At 41.6% G+C, this 23499-nt stretch overlaps 1 protein-coding gene and 1 non-coding gene across 3 annotated transcripts in view; one reads left to right on the top strand and one right to left on the bottom strand.

Annotated features, from left to right (window-relative positions):
• The window catches only part of LOC134864738 (E3 ubiquitin-protein ligase DTX4-like), a 29766-nt gene extending 7788 nt beyond the window's left edge, over window positions 1-21978 (bottom strand). The window contains exons 1-4 of one of the 2 annotated variants that reach the window (XM_063883948.1): window positions 21667-21978; window positions 20388-20614; window positions 7904-8118; window positions 6408-7273 (exon numbers count right to left, since the gene is read on the bottom strand). In XM_063883948.1, coding sequence (XP_063740018.1) covers window positions 6408-7273; window positions 7904-8118; window positions 20388-20614; window positions 21667-21698 — 1340 coding nt within the window. In that variant the 5' untranslated portion in view covers window positions 21699-21978. Of the gene's footprint in view, window positions 1-6407; window positions 7274-7903; window positions 8119-20387; window positions 20615-20907; window positions 21370-21666 lie in introns of those variants that run through there. The other variant, XM_063883949.1, reaches the window with a different exon arrangement.
• A 776-nt stretch (window positions 21979-22754) lies between these two features.
• Window positions 22755-22827, top strand: trnat-ugu (transfer RNA threonine (anticodon UGU)). Its single transcript has one exon. It is a non-coding gene; the product is annotated as a tRNA-Thr (tRNA).
• The last annotated feature ends 672 nt before the right edge of the window (window positions 22828-23499 follow it).

Here is a 23499-nt window from a genome sequence, read left to right as displayed (position 1 = left end):
TGGTCTTGGCCATAGTGGAGTTTGGAGTATGACTGTTTGAGGTTGTGGACAGGTGTCTTTTATACTGATAACGAGTTCAAAAAGGTGCCATTAATACAGGTAACGAGTGGAGGACAGAGGAGCCTCTTAAAGAAGAAGTTACAGGTCTGTGAGAGCCAGAAATCTTGCTTGTTTGTAGGTGACCAAATACTTATTTTACCGAGGAATTTACCAATTAATTCTTTAAAAATCCTACAATGTGATTTCCTGGATTTTTTTTTCTCATTTTGTCTCTCATAGTTGAGGTATACCTATGATAAAAATGACAGGCCTCTCTCATCTTTTTAAATGGGAGAATTTGCACAATTGGTGGCTGACTAAATACTTTTTTGCCCCACTGTATATGTGTGTAAGTCTGCACCAGGGAGGAAGAAGTGTGAGGTTTTATCTCACTTCAGATAACATAAAACACGGATGTAAAGTGGTATTGATTCACATTCATAGATGAAGCTTCCAAAACACACAAGTGCTACACATGAGTAGTGCAGTCATAATGTATTTTTAGTGGGCCAACCCTGAGGTTAGGGTCACATGGCTCCCCTGACAAAAAAGCAATGGGAATTTCCCATTGGATTTAAGAATATTGCAGAAAATAAGATATGCAGCAAACACATAATAATGTAATAATTTCAACATATTATCACCACGTTATGATTTTTTAATCGTAGGTGTTATTGGCAGTGGTAAAAAGCTAGCATTAGGCTGTTAACGGACTTCTTCTCAGTCATATGACTACTCAACAACGCTAAGCTAAGTTGGAAAACAATAGTAATAATAAATGATTCAAAACTATTTTCTATTAAAAGAGCACCTCCTTCGAGCCAGATTTGAACCAGTGTCCTAAGGATTTCAGCATTAGCCACCACAGTCCTCCGCTCTACCAGCTGAGCTATACAAAGGTCTCTCATAAAGCTATGAATAGATTCTGTGCTGATGACGGATGGGAAACACCTATATTAAATCTGAACTGGATCCATTCAATGAGTGACAACAACAGTAATCTCACACACCCACACAAACACCCACACAGATATCCTAGTCACCGGACCTATTAATATTTAATAGGCTGCTGGTGAGACAGAAAGAGCGTGTTGAGTTTGATCCTGGATAAGCTTCATGTAGCTCATTAACACACGTTCAAGCTGTCCCACTGATAACACACACACATACTGTACACACAGCTCCTTTGTTTACACAGTGGACCCGTTATCACACTGGATTTTTCTGATTATAGTTGGTTACAAGTTGCAGCACTTCCCAGATTTCAACATAGTGCTAGTTATGTACCAAAATAAATGGTCCAAATAATTTTAGTGTTCCATTTTTATTAATTAAAATAATTTTAAATGAAATGTATTCCTTCATTGTTTAGAATTAGAAGAAGTAGGGGATGAAGAACCACAATAAAGAGAAGGAGAAAAAGAAGAAATCGAAGAAGAAAGGGAAAGAAGAAGATAAGGAAGAAGTAGAAGAATTAGAGGATAGTGAAGAACAAAAAGAAAGAGTTAGAACAGGAAATGGAGGAACAATAAGATAAAACGGAATAAGAAGAATGAGAAAGGGACGAAGAAGAAAGGGGAAAATAAAAATAAGAAAAAGGGGGAAAGGAAGATGAACAAGAAAAGGACGAAGAACTTGAAAAAGGCGAGAAGAACATAAGAAGAAGAAGAGATGCATTATTACATTTAGTCATAATTTACCTGGTGTGTACATTTTTTCGGTGACAACGTTCAACATTACCCGTATAGAGAAACTATAAATTAAAACAATAAAAACTAATTGAGGAAGTGTTTGGGCAGAGGCAGGAACCAAGGCAGCTCAGAGGGGACATTCAAACTGTCATAGAAGAGGAAAATAAACACAAGACCCACGAGAGAGGAAGGTCCTGTCCCTGTCAGGGGGGGAGGGCCAGGATGGGACCCCGGTCTATTGACCCCTAGTGACCTCACACCCGCCCTCCTTTCTCCGCCCGCTTCCCACAGGATCACACACACACACACACACACACACACACACACACACACACACACACACACACACACACACACACACACACACACACACACACACACACACACACACACACACACACACACACACACACACACACACACACACACACACACACACACACACACACACACACACACACACACACACCCCCCTTCTGCTACTGCTGTCCCCTCGGGGCCCAGATGGACCTGAGCTGGCCTGATTCAGACACCAGACAATAAAACACACACTCACATTCTCACACACACACACACATTGTGACACACACCCACAGCCTCACACACATTCTTATGGACACACAAACACTGTAACTCAAACACTAATATTGATATTCCCCTGCTACTGTAAACAATTATTAAGTGTGACAGGAAGTGTGGTGTTTTTTAACTGACACGCTTTATTTTTCTGTAGCTTGTTGCAACCAATACTCAAGGCCCTGATTCAAAACTTTGATATTGATAAGATGTCATTATTTACACGATATTAAGAGAAGTTTAACTAGTAGAAAGCATTCTCTGAAAATAATAATAATTGTTGGGATCCAAAAACGTATTGGATATAGCTAACAAATAACAGATATTCAATTAGTAATTATTAGTCATTTAAAATAATTGTTACGTCCCACCTATTTTTTTCCTATCTTTCATCAAAGATATGAACTTCATTTCTTATCCTCAGTTGTTTCTTCCACTATGAATTACATTTGACAGATTTTTAAATTCTGAGTTCATAATCTTTTTTATCAGTTCCTTGTTATTTGTTAAATAATAATATTGAGTAATCCTCCAATAAGTTATTGTTAATATTTATATTCTGATTTGTTTATTGTTATTTTACCTTAGTTTGAACTGTATCTTTTTTTTTTTAATGTATGCCCTGTAACCAAATCATTTCTTAAAATGCAAATAAGAAGGGGATGAAAAAGTGATGAAAAAATAAGTAAAAGAGACAAATCCTTCTTACAGTTTTTGAGACTACAAAACTATTATTTGTTGTGCTGCAATGTTACAAAGTGATGCTTCTTTTACCTCGTAAACAACCTTTGGATGACAGAGGAAAATCTGGAAGGTGAATGAAAGGCTTTGCTAATGCAAATGCTAATGCTAAATGACAAATACTTATGAATTTATTTTTTCCCGGGGTTGCTTGTTGTGCTGATAGATTTAGAAATTTAAAAATATTTTACGCAATTTATATCAAAATGTTTTTCTTGTAGAGATCCGTATTATACAATGCATGTATGTAACGTTTGAACTTTCCAATCACGCATACTTTTTTTGTATTTCTTCTTCATCAATATTCATTCATGGATTTACAAAAAAAAGCCTAGCGGGGGCCTACAGGGTAAATCTGCTGACCGTGTCACAGCCAAGTCCTTAAAGTTTTGTCTCTGCGTTCCAATAAAAATATAACATTTTATGAGCCTATGGACTACGGCTAACTGAATGGTCAAAGATCCTATGCGTATTAGTGAAGATGTAACAATACTCAAAGAGAAATATGTGTTCTCTGGGGAACTATTGTTCAAAATCAAATCTTTTCGTATGCTTAAAAAATATTATTTCATTCATCAGATAAGAATATTCCCTGTGTGTTGCTACAGCTCCCTCTGTGGGTCACATGTGTTTTAATATAAACCTGTTGGTTTACTGAACAGGTGCCAACACACTCTCCGTGCTCCTCTGCTCCCCTCTCACAGAATACAGTCAGACTTGATGGAGTTTTATCTTTCCCCCACCTCTTCCTGCCTAATTTCCTTTTACTCTGTATGCTGTCTGTGCTTCCCCCTCTCCTCAAAGCACCCCCGACTCATTCCCTCCCTTTGTCTCATTCCCATAATCCCCCTCTAGAGAGAGAGTGAGCACACACTCTACGCTGCATCTCCTGTTAGGATGGTCAATATTTACTGTTTGCGATAGGGAAGGACAATGTGTGCGTGTTGGTCCGTGCATTTGTGAAATGCCTTCACAGCCAGGCAACACTCCGTGTATATATGTGTGTGTGTGTGTGTGTGTGTGTGTGTGTGTGTGTGTGTGTGTGTGTGTGTGTGTGTGTGAGTGTGTGTGTGTTTAACCTCCCTCTCTAGTGTTGGCCTGATTTCTTGCAACACAGTGTGATCAATCTTTGACAGTTTGCTGACTCGTTTCTTTGTCTTGTAACCCCCCCCCCCACACACACACACACACCATTCCAACAAGCCCTTGTCTTGGTGCATGTCTGAGTCTGAGTCTGTCCACACACACACACAAGCTCAGACATACATAAATGTATCAACACACCCCTCCTCTTGTCTGAATTATGATTGTCAGGGGATCGAAACAATGCTGGACGAATAATAAAATATTTTTGTTTCCTGTTGAGATAAAAAGTGTATTTCACAACTTCCATCCACCCCAAAATAATCAACACAGCCAACACGGCCATAAGGCGTATTTATTTACTTGAGTTATGTTTTAAGTAGCATAACTATACAGGCTGCTATAAGGAAGCAAAGCCAGAGAAAAAACACCAAGAGCTCATAAAAATCTAAAAAAAGTCTGAAATACAAAGTTGGAAAAGAATATGGAAAGGGGTCTGAGCAGAGAGAGGGGGAAGGAGACGAAAAACTAGCAGAGGCTCAGCATTGTGCTGCTAATGCGGCCCAGGCATGGGTAATCCAACAAAGGTTACTGTGGAGACCAACAATGAGGCTCTGAGGGGCCCAGACTGCTGAGACGCGACGGGAGAGGAGGGAGGAGAGGAGCCAGGGAAGGAGGAGAGGGGGCAGGGAACATACGACAGGGATAGGGAGGGGGGTTCTACCAATAAAAAACATCTACATCTAAACCATCCAACCTTGTTTTTTTGCCAAGAGAAGATACACAAAAAAACCTGTTGTTTAAACTGACAAATGGGAAAGCTTCCAGGAAGTTGTGTGACATCCTAGAAAGTTATATCACGATGAAATGTATTTTTTCTTTCTGGTTGCAGCACAAAATAAAGTGAAGAAGTTGAGTAACTGAAAGCTGATTAAAATTGGACTCTGTGGGTAAAGGAAGAGCGGAAATACAGCAACAGCAAGGGTGATCAGGCGAAACTTTGTGGTGGAAGTGGCATTCGTTTTGCAGAAATGTTGTTAAGAGATCATCAAAACTTCATGGATGCTTGTATCAATTTTCAGAGCAGACCGGGCTCTGGTTTCAGACAGAGGGTGAAAAGAGGCACAGGCAGTATCAGAAGAATACTTTTTGAACATTAAAGCATGTCACAGTAGAGGCTCAAAATAACAATATGAAACTGAAAAAAGAGGACGATATTAGCAGAGAAATAAATGATGATTTAGAAGAGATGACAGGTGAGGGAGAAGGGGGCTGGACAATGATTGTAAAAGATGCCTGAGGCGGACTGTTTGTCATATCGTAGCTCATTCACCATTTCATCTGCAACTGTGTTTTTAATTTATGTGTTCTCCTGATTCCTGAAGTCTCCACAGTGGCTTTCTATTTGAGAAAGAAAGGTGAAGGTCAGAAGCACCGACCCCTGCAGAGCGGCGCTTTGTTCAGACCTTTGCACCTTGCATAGCTTATACACAAAATATCTCTGAGGAAAACTGCTGACCCCCAAGAGAAGGCTCGGCTGACTTCTGACAAACACACACATGCACTTTTGATAAAAGGTCACTTTAGCTTGCTTCCATTTTGGTTAAATGATTCTTCAAATTCTGTCTTTGTATGCTTGTGATTTACTGTCTTAGTCTTTGATTAAGTGTTACAAATATACAATTCACTAGAATTCACAGCCTGCTGACCCAACACACAGTAGGTGTTACTGAACGCCATTTGACTCTTTAACATTCTTCTGTTACACTATCTGTCACCTTCCTGAGAAATCAATCATTACTTTCATTTCTGCTTGGTTGATTTTGTTCAACCCGCCAAAATATTTATTTAAAAAAGTGCTAAACACATCCAAAATAAGAGTTGTGTGTGCATGTTGGTGTGTACGTGCATATCTAGCGCTGCATGTCCCGTAATGCAAGAGCATTTTTCACGTGTTGGAACATGCATCTCTTCTACATGTCTGAACAGACTCAGAACATTTGGGTATTACAAGTACCCCTGCGTGATGTAATAACAATAATAACAACATTCTGTTAAACCAGTTTGCATCTTGTTCAAATAATGCACAACGAAAGAAGGGTCATGAAATGTTGGTCTACATTTTAGTTTGGTTGAGTCCGATTGTGAATTCAAACCATCTATTCTGATCCTCCAACTCGATATTTATGAGGAAATGTATACCTCACATGCTCAGTCAGAGTATATAAGTTGAACTTCAGTCAGTATTCTTGTTATGGGTGTGTTTGATTTACTCACCCTGACGCTATGAGCGCTCTGGACTGGGCCATGGCTATCCTCTGCAAGGCTGGTCTACTCAGCCCTGCTAAGCTTGATCTCTGTGGCAACGGGGCATGGCACACTGTTGACGCCGACGCCAGTGGGTGCTGCGGCTTCATTGGCATCGGCGACGGGGATGGCACGGGGGAAGGTGGCGTGGTCACAATGTTGGCGGGGGTAACTAATGTGGCGGTTGGCACTGTGTCGTTGGCTGACATTGAGGAGTGCTTGGGCGGGATGGACGGAGGGACCGCGTTGGGTTTGGAGGATGGAGGCTGAGGGGGCGGGAGGGATGGTGGGGGTGGCCTGTTGGAAGACGAGGAGACGACCAGGGTGGAGGTTCCGACGGTGAGGGCGGCCAGGGACTGAGCGAAGAGCTGAGCATTCCTTCTCGGCGAGGAGATGTTCCTAGAGATGGCGAGGCCGTGCGGCAGCGTCTGGTAGTAGTTGGAGTTGCCGTTGGAGTTCAGCTGCTGTCCTCGCCCCAGAGTGGCAGATTTAGATGGACTCAGGGGTTTTGAGGAGATGGGTGGTGGGTTCCTGGCCCGTTGCATGGTTAGTGAGCGTCTACCTAGAGTCTGTATCCCTGCCCCTCCTGTACTGGTCTTCACACTAAGGACCAGCATGCATTGCTGGCAGGAACAAGGCTGTCCCAGTCCAGGAGCCGGTAAGCCACCATTGGGATATATAGAGCTTCCAGTCCCTGTGCTGGCCCCCGACACCCCGACACCCAGCAGGGCTCCTCCTCCTCCCCCTTTAGGTATTTGGACAGGACCGGACACCACAGGGTAGGCTATGTCTGCTCGTCTCTGAAGTCTCCGACACCTCTGGCTCTGTCTGTTTACCTGCAGGAGGACAGAACAAAACATTAGTTGGATGACATTTCTAATTTTAACTAACTATCATCGGTAGACCACTTAGTTGAATAGTTCATTCTGATTAGTCAATTCGACATTTAGTGGTCTGCTCTTTTTCGATAGGTACGGACTGATCAATGGACCATGTGAAGTCAAATCAAATGTACAGAAAGAAGTCTAGTCAATTAACGAGAACCGTGGCCCAAAGAAACAAAAGCAGAAATAGAAGAAGAACAACGAAGCAGCACAAAACAGAGACAGATGGTAAAGACACAGAGAAATAACCAGAAGACAGACAGGAAGTAATGTCATCATAGTGAGGGCTCTGGCATTGTTTAAAGAATAGTTAATGGAAAATAAAATGTGAACAGACTTGGAAAGTTACAGAAAACATTCATCAGTGCAGCCCTCATTTTAAGTTATGTTGCTTCAGGTTGCTTCTGCGCTTAGCTTCAGGATCCCCCCCCCCCCCCCCGGTTAATGTCTGGCTCGCTGCACATTATCCATAGCTGTAAGAGGGTCGTTCAGCCTGTAGCTCAATATCAATAAGTCAAGGAAGTACTTGCATGGAGGAAGTTGATTTTGTCACTGATGTCCTTGTAAAGAACTTAAACACACCTGTGTCATGTTTTGAAAATCGATGACGTAGCAGAAGCCAAGTGGTGTCAGGTCGAAACAGGGCTGCTGCCGGCTGTGGGCGTTCTCGATGGCGATGGCCACCTCCATGTCGTAGGCCGTCCACGAACCTGCATCGTTCTCCCACTCCCACTGCCAGCCCTGACCTGGGGCCGAGGCTGGGTCATAAAAACTCCTCCGCACCGGACGGATGGTTCCTAAAAAAGAATGAAAAAGCTTTAAGTTGTCCTGTTTCTGCAATCGTAACCAAGAGCCTTATGGCCAGATTGACAAAGACTTTTTAGGAGCAAAGAAAAAGCTAGTAAAATAGGGATGTAGAGAGATGTATTTCAAACATCACGATTATTTGAAGCAAGCTTGTTAAGATCATCGCAAATAAAACATTTGGTCAAAACAATGAAATATTTAGATACAGCAATACCAAATAAAACTAAATACAAATGTAGTTATCATAAATTCCCAGGGGATGAAATGCAACAAGATGGGCCAAAAATAGTTCTGCCATGGTCTGTATTTAGGACATGAACTTGAGGACATCACATGGGTGAAGAGCCACTTCCTGTACAAGCCTTTGGATATTTTAATGGCATCAGATGTGGTAGTGACCTAAAGTTCGGAGAAACAACAACACTGTCACACTGTGGCCAATCGTTTGAGGATATATGTCTGGAATATAGGTCGTCTTATTGTTAATTTCTAACACTAAATCTACAAATTGAACATTCGTAGTCTTGTTATTAATAATGTCTGAGGATGCTTTTGTATATATATGTTTAAGCACTTAAAAATGTACATATATGTTTGTATTTAACAGTTAAGTGAATCATTAGTTCATCTCAACAATGGGTGTCTAAGGATTGATAGGATCATATTTCTCCTAAAAAGATGTCAATATCAGTTACACGTTGATGTCAAATTATGGTATTAGATTGGAACACGTATATAACTTGATGCGTGAATTCCAATACCAATATGTGCCGACAGAGGTCAGCCCTTTAAAAAATGAAGTATTAAAAGATACAAAATGATACAACAACAAATGGCCATAGATGCATGATTTCATTAAAATACTTTGATGAGAGGGTAAAAATATCCTCCAAGATGATATGAGCCTTGTGATACTGGTCGCTGTAGGGCATTGAGTTCTAAGTAGCATCCTGTCTAATTTCCCCTTTTTATCTCACATTCAAACGTGTGCCTTTACTTCAGTGCAATCATTTAATGAGTGACTAAAATATCTGAACAAATGATTCAAAATACAAATAAACAACCAGAGGACAACTAGGTGTGTCTCCAAGTGGGGCAGAAGGGTGGAAGGAGGGTCCCTAAACCAACCAACCAACCAACCAGAAACTACCTAAGTCCCCAGGGGTAACAGTCTATTCAGTCAATGCCAGGGCAAGGAGAGAGAGAGTGTGTGTGTGTGTGTGTGTGTGTGTGTGTGTGTGTGTGTGTGTGTGTGTGTGTGTGTGTGTGTTTGTTTGAGAGTAAATGAGAGACTAGCACAAAGAGGGGATATTGGCACAGTCGCATCAAAAGGAACGAGTTGAATGCAGGGGGGGGGGGGTGATTGTTTGATGTGGACAGTAAGACTGAGAGAGTGAATGAAACTGAGATGAACTCCACTGTATTGTCTGTTGTGTATGAATATTCTAGTGTAGTTCATAGCTACTTGAATCCCTAAAGAGATTAAGTCTATGTTACAGTTAGACATATATGTGGCTCCAAAAAGTATGTGAGACAAATTATATTTTGCGGAAGTCTATGACTCCTGCCTCACTCTCTGGTTCTGTGTTGAATGACTCCAGCGCAACGGGGAGCACTTGACCTGCTGATTAACATGTGAAATGTTATTTCTCTGTTCACAGCGAGACAAACAGCAGACTGAGAACAAGCTGCGCTGCTGTCTGTGATTCTGACATGGGCAGAGGAGGCAGCTCCACAAATAGCTCAGAACATTGCCAAGACGTAAAAATAGAGTAGTAGTTTTTAATGGTTTAATGCACGTCTGCTTGCATCACCGCTAGAAATGGAAAGTTAAAGAAATTAAACTTGGACAACCGAGAAATAAAGGTTTCAATTGTTAATGTTTGGCCATTATTAATATTCAAAAGATATTTCGCTTAATATGAATCTGTTTTATTGTGTCATTTCCAGCGTACTAGTTCATTCTAACTTGTCAAAACCACATGCTATTTTAACCTCTGCATCATGCTAATAAAAATGTAAGATGCATGTAAGAGACTTTGTGGGATCTGACTTTTTATTACCCATTCTTACTGTCCAGGATACTGATACTCTGAAATCATATTATGCAAACACTATCGCTATGTTAGCCAAACGCAAAGTTAGCATACATTTAGCAGACAAACTAGAAATTAATAAATGTATTAGCATACATATAGCCTAAAAGACAAAGTACTTGAAAGTTTGATAGGTGTAAAATCATAAAAAAGGTGCATATGAATGAATATGATTAAGATCAACAATTGGCTTAGATATTTCTCTCACACAAAGAAGGCCAGACAGACAGATAGTTTACAAACGTGGGCATTAATTCATAATATATCTTCATGACCAAAAGGGCCTCCTTAAATCCTCAACTATGCTCCATTTCAGCACAGGAGACTGGGTGTGTGTGTGTGTGTGTGTGTGTGTGTGTGTGTGTGTGTAATCATGCTATGAAAAAGTAGATATGCTTGGGTGTGCCCCATGTCTGCAACTAAATCTGAATCAGATTTACTGGTCAAGTTTAGGTACATGCCCAAACATATAAAAGCAGATGTTATTGGCTCTGACAGTTACAGCTGTGGGACTGTTTGTTACACGTGAATAATTTACACGATTATGTCCATGTGTTATGCACAGAAATTCCGCCAAAGCTTTAACGCCGTTGCTCTCTCACAGTACCACACCTCTTCTGTCAGCGCTGGATTCAACTGTAGGCCTGCTGCTGTTTTCACATGTCACTCACAGCTGGAATCAAGTGCAGCTTGTATGGGTGTGGCCGCACTGTAGTTATGCACAGCCCAAATATGAAAGAATGGTCCATACATAATCTACCGAAAAGCTTGAAATGTCATTTAAATCAACACCATACAAACTTGAGTTGAATGGATTTAACACGTTGTTGTTATGTACATGGTGGAGAGCTAAAAGCTAAAGTAAACAGGGGAAATATGTGTGAATATTTAAAAGCACCAGTAAGAGAAATTAAAAGCAGTGAAATGTAGGAGAGGAAGGACAAAGGGACCAAAGGCAGGTGGAGAGAGACTGGCCATCTGGTCCTTATTGTTCTCACTACCACTGACCACTCCCCACTCCCCACACACACACACACACACACACACACACACACACACACACACACACACACACACACACACACACACACACACACACACACACACACACACACACACACACACACACACACACACACACACACACACACACACACACACACACACACACACACACACACACACACACACACACACACACACACACACACACACACCAAGAATTCAACAGAAGTGACTCTCTGAAATTTGGCATCCAAGATGAGCCAGCACTTCCTCTTCCTCATCACGCAACCATATGCATGGCTGAAATTCCCAAAGGGGTTTTGTACAAACTTATGTCATAATTGATTGAATGAGGCTATAAAGCACAATCATGCGTCGTCAAACTTGACTCACACCAGTCCAGTCAGAGACTAGATAGCGTCCACTTTTTTTGTTTACACTAAATGGGAAGGCAACCTGCACCACAGCAACACACTAAGGTTTTCATTCCGTTTTTTCTAATGAAGCACCAATGAAGCAAAAACACTAGGCTACATTTGCATTTTGTTGCACAACCCTGTGATTCAGAATGACAATAAATGTCCCCTGATTCCTTTTCACACTTAAAGTGGTGATGACAGTGTACTTCTACTTCACAAAACAAACACTCACACACACTTCCTGTGCTTCCCTGACTGTCTAACTCCACTAAATCAGCCACAAGTTGACATCAAAACTGTGTGACCTCATGTCTTTGTATCTATCCATTTTTTAATAGATAGCCTATATTAAATAGGACATATTCTGCTCATTTTCAGGTTCATATTTTGTGTCTCTACTGTGACATGTTTAGATACTTTAATGTCCAAAAAGCTCTTTATCTTCTCATACTGCCTGTGTGGAAGCGCCTCTTTTCAGAGTCTGCTCTGATTGGTTAGCTGGCCAGATATGTTGTAATTGGTCAACTGCTTATAGATGTCCCGCCTTATAGCCTATCACGTACAATGTGTTGGACTGTCAGGGCAGGTGTTAGATAGTGATGTCACTATGTACTGTAAGTAAACAAAGGAGTCCAAGAGATGCGTTTCAAAACGACAAAACTCAAAGAATGGGAGTAACTATCGAGGTTAAACATCTAAAAGGACAAATTAGGACATGGGAAGAAGAATCTGAGGGAAATGTAAGCACCAACAACAAATAATGAGAACAGAAAATGAGATTTAAAAACAAAGAACTATAGGGGAAGCAGTGAGAGAGATCCCTCACAAAAGAGAGGATGTGAGTGGAGAGGAAGAGAGAGTGGAACGATGAAGTAGAAGCATGAGAGAACAGAAAAACATTGAGACTGAAACAGGATGGGCTCGCAAATGATCTAGAAGGTCAAGCTGGCTGGGAGCCAGCAGCACTTATATCTTTTTTTATTAACTTCTTTCAGACACTCACTTCCTTTCCTCCTGCTCATTTCCTTTTTCCAACACTTTCCCAACCCCCCTTGTTTCCTCACTTCTTGTTTCTTGATATCTTGGTTGCTGTCACCATTTCTTCTTTTGTGGTGGGATTCAGGTGTGTTCCCAGTTAGGCTAAGGTAAAGAAATATTCTCGGAAAATAAATGCACAACTTTGTGTAGTCTACAATGTTGTCCTTTAGCGAATATTAGTTTTTCTTCTTGCCGTAACAGGGGGCCTGCCCTCATACCAAAATGCCGATTTTCCCTGTAACTTTTTTAAGAGATGCCATAACAACATTTTTCTGTTCGTCAAAAACTGAATAATAACTCCAAAAACATGAAAAACGTCAGACGGCATAGACAGTTTTGTTTTTAATGAGCTCTGAATAAATAGGGGATCAATGTCCTTAAACTTTGATTTCTGAATTAGATTGTTTTTTTTTACGGCCCTTTTTTCTGTAGGGGACGTAAAGAAACTGTAACTCTGGTTGTTTCTTATTGTTGGACGTGCTGTATATGACTCAGCAGCTATAACGCATGAAGAAACTATTCATTTCTGCTTTTCTCTAATGCATTATTTTGTCTGGAAGTGATGTTGGCGCCCTAATGCTATATTTTTCTAGAAAAACAGTATGTATGATTATCTGTTGGTATGAGAAACTGTGAACAGACTTGGACATATACACAAGTCCTTGATAAGTGCTGCCCTCATGATTAAAGTATTAAAGTGTCTTCAAATTCTGTTGAAGTCCTTCTCTCCTTCAATTTCCATGTCTTTTTTTTGCCCCCTCTGCAAGCCCCTCTAAACCCCATCACATGAGAGTCATCAGCCACAGGTAATCCTCTATTTGTGTGTGGTGCTTATGCCTGATCAGTGTTTCACAGTGTGCAGGGTGTTAGTAAGGGCATATTAAGGGATTACTGTCTTAAAATTAACTTGTAGTCTAAAATGCTGTTGCTGCCAAAACACTCACTACAGAAAGGCAGCAGTGACGTACACATTTACTGGTGTCTCCAAATGATACGCCCACGTCCTGCATGTGAGTGATGTCCCCCCAGAGTCTTGAGTCAGAGTAACCTGACACTTAGAGTTTCACAACAACTTAAAGCGAGCCGACCCTCCCCACCTCTTTCATTCAACTTTCCCGGGGGTTTCTTCCTGTCATTTTCTTCTGATTTATGATGTGAACACACATCAAACTGGCAGTATCCAGTCCTCTAACTCAAAGGAAATGTTGCTCTTCCTTTTCAGAAATAGTGTGATTTAAAGAGGACATATTTGGCTCATTTTGAGGTTTCATATTTGTATTTTGTGCTTCAATTGCGACATGTTTCATGCTTTAATGTTCAAAAAACTCAGAGACCAGTCTGCTCTGATTGGTTGACAAGCCGGCTCTGTTGTGATTGGTCAAATTTTAGAGATGTGTCTGAAAAGTCCCACCACTTAGCCTATCACGAACAATGAGTTGGACCGCTATCCAGTAGAAGAACAAATGTTACATATTGATGTCACTACGTTATGGAAGTAAACAAAGGAGTCAAAACGGAGGCATTTAAAGCAGGGGGGGCATGTATGGGGGAGAGAAACTACCTCTTGAGAGAATTTTGGGATTTAAGCCTTTGCAGACCATTTACATGCACAACAACCTATATAACACACTAAAGGAAAGGGAAAATCTGTAAAAGCATAATCTTTAAGGCCTCTTTAAGCAAATGTATAGTTGTTTGGTTTCAAGAAAGCCCAATTGGCAAAAAAAAGTCTTTAAAAAGCATTTATTCTTTCACTTGCCCCTTTCAATTTCTCTGTGATGTCACTTTTATTTTCCTTCCTCTCTCCTGTCCTCAGCTGCTTCCTACATCTTGATTCCTAAGCTGTCTCATCCTATGTACATCTTTTCTGTTTCCATCTCCCCCCAGTAATTTTCTCCCTTGCTGTTTAACTGCTGTGTAACCCTGCTGCCCTCTCCACACGTTGTCGTGCCGACTACTCCCTTCAGCTCCCTCTCTCTGTGTTTGTCTCTACTTTGTCTCACCTTCAAAGAGTCCATTCCCCTGAGTTTTTCAGAGTCAATTTTCAGTGGAGATAAAGTGTGACAGAGGAGAAAAGAGATAGTGAAAGATGGGTCAGATGGGGGCATATAGAAAGCTTCAGGACAAAGGAAGAAGAGACACTAAGATCAAGAGTCAAAAAGCAAAAGCTAAAATTCCATCAAAAATATCAATTGGTTTTGCAATTCCAAACAAACAGGCATACAAATTGAATGTGTCCAACGAAAAACTACATTGACACAATTTCTCTATGAGAACAGGAACAAAAGCACAGGGTTAGGGAAACATATTCCACACTGCTTATATATGAGTAATGAGAAATTGTGTCAATGTAGTTTTTAGTTGGACACATTCAATTTGTATGCCTGTTTGTTTGGAATTGCAAAACCAATTGATATTTTTGATGGAATTTTATACCTATATATATATCTACATATATATATCTTGAAAAACCTGATTTTAAACAGTTATGAAGACTTCACGTCAAACTATGGCATGGTGTCCAACATTTGTATCATTACTCACTACTCATCTGTAAGGACTTGGCTTGGGAATCGCAGGGTTCCCGGTTCAAGATTGAACCAAGTACTTAACGGTAGACACTGCCAAAGGGCATTAAGAAAGGCCCAAGTCCCCAACAATGCTCCCGGGACGCTGTATAGAAACACCCCCAAGGCTTCTACTACTGGATTGGTTATATGAATGAACTCATTTTCACTGTGTGCGAAAAAGATTTCATTCAAATCCTAAATTTCCAAATCTTGACCATTCAACCTTTTTTGCAATACTTTCGCGATGGTTTCTTAAAAAAACCCTTCATTATCACATTTGTATTTGTCATTGAATAAGAGAAACCCTCAGAACTAGGACTTGAGATCTATAATACAATGAAACACACATTACAACAAAGCAGCGTCTGCCACCATTTTCCACTTCTGCACAAAACTCCATGGCTTTGGCTTTTTGAAAAAATCCTTCATTTCCAAATCATGTACCTAAAGCTGTTGGAATATTTTGGCTTAGGTAGTTAAACTTTGACATACTTCGGGCGACCGCTCTGTGAACTCGTGTCTGCAGCAAATGTCTTGTCAATTCTTCGGCAGTTAACTTCATAATAAACCTTCAGTGTTTGCCATCAAAGTTCCAGCTCTCCCCGTGTCTCCCTCAGTTTCGTTTCCATTGCTCCAGAAGTTTCCATCACAAAGGCAAGAACTTTGCTAGCTTAAGACATAAGTGTAAAACACGGCACTAAAAAATTATATTAGATCCCCAGAGGTCAAATCTATTGTTTCAATATTATCACTGTCGCACTATTCTGCAGTTTCCCATCAGAACACAAGTGGGGGCATTTAGCAGGTAGCCAGGAATTCCCATAGGGGTGCGCATGTCATACAGAACCATGTAAACATGTTGTGTATTTCCTATGTCAACACTGGTGTCCCACTAACCTGGTTTCATGTGTGCATGTGAATGTTAATTTTAGGCTACAAGCCCTCGTGCTTTCTCGTCACCACAATCCATCTCCCTCCCCCTGCGTCTCTTGGGAGTCCCACATCCAACCCCGCCCCCCTTCTACTGTGACCCTAACGCCCCGGGGCATTGTGGGGGTCTGGGAATGTGTCTCCTTCAGCAGGACCAGCTGGAGCAAGAAGAGCAACATGCTGCAGGAGAAGGAGAGAAGCATGCCCTCAGAGCTTGAAAGCGCCCGTCAAAAGAAACTGATGACAAGTCAGTCTTTGTAATACCCATGAAATAAAAGGGGGGGGGGCATTTGCTAACAGTGGCATTTTTTCTTGTAACATAATTTTTCCAATCTGAAAGCATTTCAAGTCTATTAGCAACTCTTGGATCGCGTTAAACTGGTGAAGAAAAGTCCAAAGTCAAATCATGAGATTCTGCCAGTTCCATCATCAGTAACTCAGGTCCTTTATGTGTTATGACAAAAGAGGCGTATTTAGAATCGTAAGAAGCATCTGCTGCTACCAGGATTAAAACTCCAAAAGAACTCAGTAAAACATTATCGAGGGCAAGGCAGCCATACTACAATACTTAATATTATATAAAACGATATATAATACTGAACTGACAACTGAATTGCATTCGAACAGTGCAGCTATAAAGCTAAAAAGAACACAAGTCACAGATTCCCTCTTAAGGACTGAGTTTGTTCTCTCTCATTCCAAAACTCTTGTATACCAATAAGCACAAGTAGCAAAGATTTGAAATGGGCTTCCACTTTTTGTACAGAACACACAAAAGCCCCCCCAAAAACCAACCAACGAACATTAAAGAACTGAGTATTCGCCAAAAAGTCACACTTGAACACATCACAAAGACAACAGCATGCTATGTTTGTCCTCTTGACTTAATTGTTTTCCTCACATCTGTTACTCTTCTGGTGCACGGATTCGTTAAGCTGGACAGCCATCCAGAGTGATGCCTTTTTATCGGCTGGGTCCGCTGCCGAAAGGGCCAGAAAGTACCCCAAACTAAGACATTGGCTCCCTCTTTTCATACAGAACACACAAAAGACAATGTTTTACAGAACGGCCCAGACACACCAAAGGACCTCTAAAGAAATAGTGGCTAAGGAGTCGTCTGTTGCATCGTCTTGGCCACCGCCAACACTACAGCCAAAGTCCAACAAGCGCCTGTTTGAGAGGAAGAAACACTTCATACCAACCGGTGGCAGGGTCGGTTATAGTCTTTCAAAAAAAGAAAAACTGTAAGACCTCCATCCATCCATCCATCCATCCATCCATCCATCTTCTCCCGCTTTTCCGTCAGGGTCGCGGAGGTAACAGCTCCAGCAGAGAGCCCCAAACTTTCCTTTCCCTGGCCACATCCACCAGCTCTGACTGGGGGATTCCAAGACGCTCCCAGGCCAGCAAAAAGATATAATCCCTCCACCTGGTCCTAGGTCTACCCCTCGGTCTCTTCCCAGCTGGACGTGCCTGGAACACCTCCCTAGGGAGGCGCCCAGGTAGCATCCTCACTAGGTGCCCGAACCACCTCAACTGGCTCCTTTCAACGCGAAGGAGCAGCGGTTCTACTCAGAGTCCCTCCCGGATGACTGAACTTCTCACCTTATCCCTAAGGGAGATGCCAGCCACCCTGCGGAGAAATCCCATTTCGGCCGCTTGTATCCGCGATATCGTTCTTTCGGTCATGACCCATCCTTCATGACCATAGGTGAGAGTAGGAACGAAGATGGCCCGGTAGACAGAGAGCTTTGCCTTCTGACTCAGCTCTCTTTTCGTCACAACGGTGCTGTAAAGCGAGTGCAGTACCGCTCCCGCTGCTCCGATTCTCCGGCCCATCTCACGCTCCATTATTCCCTCACTCGAGAACAAGACCCCGAGATACTTGAACTCCTTCACTTGGGGTAAGGCCTCATTCCCTACCTGGAGTGGACAGTCCATCGGTTTCCTGCTGAGCTACTTAAATTTGAGAACAAAGATTTTTTTTAAAAACAGAGTAAGATCTTTCTTTGCTGCTGTTTGAGGAAATCATGTATTCAAAACATTTAGATGCTGAGATTGCTAAAAAAAAAAGTGTTTTCATATTCAAAGCAGTCCTACACTACACATGAAAAAAGTGAATTAGAGTAGATGAAGAAAACAGTTTGAGCAGTAGGTGGTGTGACAATTGCCAAGCCCTGGAGTCAGTGCAAAACATGCGTTAATATATTCATTTGTTGTAAGAGTAACGTAGCGTGTTTGGGGAGCAGCTTGATGATATTGTAGGCGTAGCAAGTGTGATCAAGAAAAAAAGTAATAAAGTGGATGGATCCTGTCAGCCACAACACGTATCAATAACTGCAAAAAAGTCCCCCCCCCACAGGGTTTATCCTCACATAGACCTGTTGAATATAAGAATATAAGAAGTACACTCATGTTAATTAAATGCAACTGGAATAAATAAACATTTCCTGCTATTTTCAATGTTTTTGCACACTAAAAGGAGGTTGGAAAAAATACAATATTTGGAATGGGAATATCAGTTCAGCAAATTTTGACTACCCAGAACTGGTTCCTGGCTCAGCACCCAACAATGACGGTACTTCTTCCCTTCTTTGTATTTATTTATAGCCTTGATCTTACACTTTACTGACCTTGTAGCAACGAGTCAACCCCAACCCCCCCCCCCCCACAACCCCCCCACTTTGCCTATGAGGTCTGCTTGTAGCCCTCAGAATCTTGCCTCCTGTGTGTGCCTTGCAGCCACAATGGAGAACCTCACATCTGTTCGACAAAATCCAACAATGGTGGAAGAGCGAAAGACAGAAAGAAGGAGAATACAGACTCCCCAATTATCTCACTCCTTCTGCAACAACCACTCCCAACTTTTCAACAACCCCCCACTGGACAAACACACATACACACAAGTTATCTTTTTATCTCTCCCATGTCGGAGCCAAAACAGAAAGGCCCTGGGGACTTTTCCCCATTGACGAAACGTAACACTTGTACCAAACAGAGGGAGAGGAAGGGGCGAGAACTGGGGGAGGGTGGACAACCAAAGTGAACTCTCTGCTCATCAGTCCTTGAAATATTCCATTCTTTCCACGGAACCAAGATCTCTCTCCAGTTCATGGTGTCAGGAGTGTGCAGCTGCTGTGTGTGGGAGTGTGTGTGTGTGTGTGTGTGTGTGTGTGTGTGTGTGTGTGTGTGTGTTAGTAGTGATAGTGGGTAAGGGCTAAAGAATGCAGCTCACTCCGAGGTGCAATTGTCATTTGCAGCTGCTCCACACCATCATATTGTTGAATTTCAACACAACACAGCAAACCACTCAAACACTTTCTGTTTCTGACAGAAATTCCACGACACTCTTAACTTTGAGATAGACCTGAACCAATGCAAGCGTTTAAAGTATAGAGGAAATCGACAGATTCAGAATTGTAGTGTATACACTCAATGACTTTATATGAGACCTTTAATTTCTTCAGTTTCATTTAAACCCCCGAAATCCTCAATTGTATTTGCATTATGATATTGTGATACTGCTCATATTGTGTTTTCCGTGTGATGCTGCTTGCAACTTCATTTGTAATTAATCATAAAATCCATTTCCAATTAAAGGTATTTTTGACCTGCTCTTCATTGTACCTTTAACAATAAACATTGAGTAACTAATCTCATTCAACCAAGATGGATAGTATAAAAAAGGGTTATGGATGTGATCCAAATGTAACCATAAAAAGGGGCCCCAAGTCCAATCAAAACAGAACTGGTTATGTTATGGTTTTGTTCACAAAAGTCAGGACAGTTGGCACAACAGAAAAAAAGAATTTGTTTCTTGCTATAACGCAATCTTTACAGTTACGTGTGTTGATATGTTTATTTGAGTAAAACAAATAAGCATACATATAACCGGCTTAGTAATGGACCAAAGAACTAATCACCTTACTTTGAACCTGCTTGGTTGGACCAGCTTAGAAAAGTCTTCCAAGATATAGATATGTGTATTGGATATCAGCAGATACTGATAATATTATAAAATATCTAGATGTGTACTTAGCAGTTTCGTGTGGCCTTGAATCCTGTATGACCATGATTGTGTACCAAACAAATGAACAAGAAGCAGATGTTTTAAGTTTTTGCAAACCCATGGATAAGAAGCCCACACGTGACACCCATACACGGTTAACCCCCTGTCTTTAGCTCCCACTACAAGTCTTACCTGTGTCCTGTCTGAACTGGTGCATTGACTGGAGATCTATGATGTACGGCGAGAGCCGGTTGTCCACCTGGCCGAGGACCACGCTTCCTCCGCGGGGGTCGCTGCTCCGGATGGCCGCCTCTATCTGGTGGGAGACCGCGGGGCCGTAGGGCCGCCACCGTCCGTGTTCGTTCAGCCATTCCCACACGACCACGACAGAGGCCAGGAGCATGTTGTTACTGTTGGCCCTGGAGAGGAAATGAAAGATGAAGCACCAGGTAAACACTTATTTGCCTCATGCATTGCTAACCACAGCTGAGGGATTTGTTTGCCAAAATAAAGGCTGCCTGCTCAGAGTAGAGGCCAAATACACATCAAACAAGACCGAATTCAGACACACTCCCCTTTTAATTGCGATATCAATTGTAGTGATACCCTTTCTATTTTTACGAGTGTCTTCCCCCCCCCCCCCCCCCCCCCCCGTTATAAATGAATACAGGCCGCCTGTACCCCCGAAGCTAAAACAAAGCCAGTTCCTTACATGGAGCCGCCGCTGAGCTAACGCCGGGAGAAGCAGAACCATTCTTCTACGTAGATCCGAGCTCCTCGCATGGCCAGGCGGAGAAGCAAACCACGGTCCTCACCCGACTACAATAACTGGCAACGAAGCGGCCTTAATAGTGTGTTGTATTATTGCTAGTTTTCCAGACACAACGATAGCTTCTCCGTCGAGTCGTGTATTTCCAGCGACGGCCTCAGCGGAAGAACCCGCCTCCGTGTGGGGAAACGCGTTTACAAAATATCGCTTGGTATTTCTTCTTGAGCATGAACTAGAGGTGTCTATAAATCCCGTCAGAACCAGACTCAACAGGGTGAGGATAGCAACAGCTGGAGTGTGTTTGTCTCCTGTAGTTTGGGGCGTAGCATTCCGAAATGTTGAGAAAGTAGTGGCTTCCCACCAGCGCAACCTCAGTAATAAGCAACCCGGGTCATATCCGAACAGGTTAGACTGGTCTCGAACACAACACTAGAGGGATGAACTAAACAGACATGTATCTCAAAAACCGTACAGTGTGCACTTGACCAGAGTCGAGTGGTTATTAGTAATTTCAAGCAACTGATCATAAAAGACACGTTTGTCATTTGCAAGCATTAATACAGTATTGTTAGGCAGGCTGTGGTGGTCGACACTACATGTTAACACTCGGTTGGGTATTATGGTATTATGCACCAATTTAGAATCTGTCATTTCGTTTACACTTTTGCACCAAAATTGTTTTAATTTTAATCAATCACTAACCTGTTGATGTGAACTTCTTGGTCCACTATCATGGTCCTGGAAACTTGAAACGAAATCCAGGATCTTCAAAGACCTCTTCATGAATTAAATCTGCTCTTTCGTCCTCCTGGCTCCACCATGGCACTTTCTTTCCTCAGCCGGTCACACAAAACCAAAGCCCCGTCTTTCTATTCAAAAAATGCGAAGTCCAAACAAAGATGGACTAAACTGCCTCAAAATAGGTTAAGGTTAAGGAAATGTAACCTCCGCGATGCATTGAAAATAACTCTGCCATGTTAATCCCTTTACTATCCTTCCGCGTCCATCTTCATTTTGCTGTGGGAAAACTTGTAGCTGCAGAGTGGGGGGACAGCAGCCGGCCTCTCAACACGCCCTGTAGCCCCAACCTTGAGGGCGGCCAACAACCAATAGAAACACGGTCTCCCAAAACAGTTTATGGTCTAGGCAACACTGCCGGCCTTAATGTAATATATGCCTTGGTTTGACCTATTTCACACAGTTTTGTTTGACCCTCAATTTCTTTCTGCGCTGTTACCAGTAATTTATACATTTGTGAAAGCGCAATGGATTTAAGCCATGTTCTGATTATGGTTCTTATACCAACACAAATAAACAACTTCATATGGTTAACCTTGAAATGAAAGCGTATTACTTATTTTACTTTGCTTATTTAATTTAGAGATCGCTTTAGACATTTGTATTTTTTAAGATGTTGACGTGCTGCCACCTAGTGGAACAATCTGGAACCACACACTTTTAAAGCAGATACAGGTACAGTAAAACTCGTGTTGAATGCATCGTAGGGAGTTTACCAGGACGGATTTTTTGGTCGAAGTTCAATTCCAATAGATTACATACATATATTGCATTTCTTTAAAAAATACATAATAACAATACTAATAATACTAATAATAATAATAATAATTTCAATTTATATAGCACTTTCCATGTTGTGAGGACAGACAGACAACACATACACAAACAAAAAAGTACGGCAAATAAAAACAATAGAGAAAAAAAACAAATAATAAATCCAGAAACCTGCTATAACTATTTAATTTAAAGTGACGTCACGTATGTACGGCGTCGGCTCCATAGCTCAGGGGTTAGAGCACTGGTCTTGTAAACCAGGGGTCGCGAGTTCAAATCTCGCTGGGGCCTGCCAACTTTTACATTTTAAACTTGGTACAGATCATCAGAGAACTTTTAATATTGACGAGAACGTTCACTCTCAAAACCGTTCCGGTATGGTACTGCACCTGGGGGGCGCTGGTGGGCCAGTGCAGAATGAATGTGGTCCTATGGAGCCCCACCCATAGATTCCTACATTTCTTTGGATATAATTTTTTTTTAAATCACTGCTATAGTTTTTTAAACATGGAATGGATAATCCTCACAAACGACACATAGCTAGTATTTTATATTCGCTTGATTTTGACTAAAATTAGGTTTTTGTAAATCGGATGACGTCATGCGTGATAAATTGCTTTACGGCACCTTGTGTCTCTCCTTCCCTTTCCTTTCCCTCGCAGCAACAGCTGCATACGATCGCAGCTGATTTGGCTCCGTGGGACTGATTTGAACTCGGCTCTACATGTTTTGAAAAGGTGTGACATTATTTGATACTCATAATTTACAAATCTTAACAAACAATTAAGTGTTAATGAAGACTTTCTGATGTGAATATGTCGTTTTTGAAAAAATACGTTATTTGGTTGCTTCAGTTGGCTATATTAGCACTGTGAGTACTATTACCAGAGGGAACTTTGCTAACGTTAGATATGGTCAGCAGAAAAAAAAAAGCTTTGACAATAAAAGTGTGTGGTTAACTGG

This window comes from Eleginops maclovinus, chromosome 5, assembly GCF_036324505.1.
Source record: "Eleginops maclovinus isolate JMC-PN-2008 ecotype Puerto Natales chromosome 5, JC_Emac_rtc_rv5, whole genome shotgun sequence".
In the NCBI taxonomy this organism is placed as follows: domain Eukaryota; kingdom Metazoa; phylum Chordata; class Actinopteri; order Perciformes; family Eleginopidae; genus Eleginops; species Eleginops maclovinus.
Note: the sequence above shows the minus strand (reverse complement) of the source record. Positions and strands in the feature narration are given on the sequence as shown.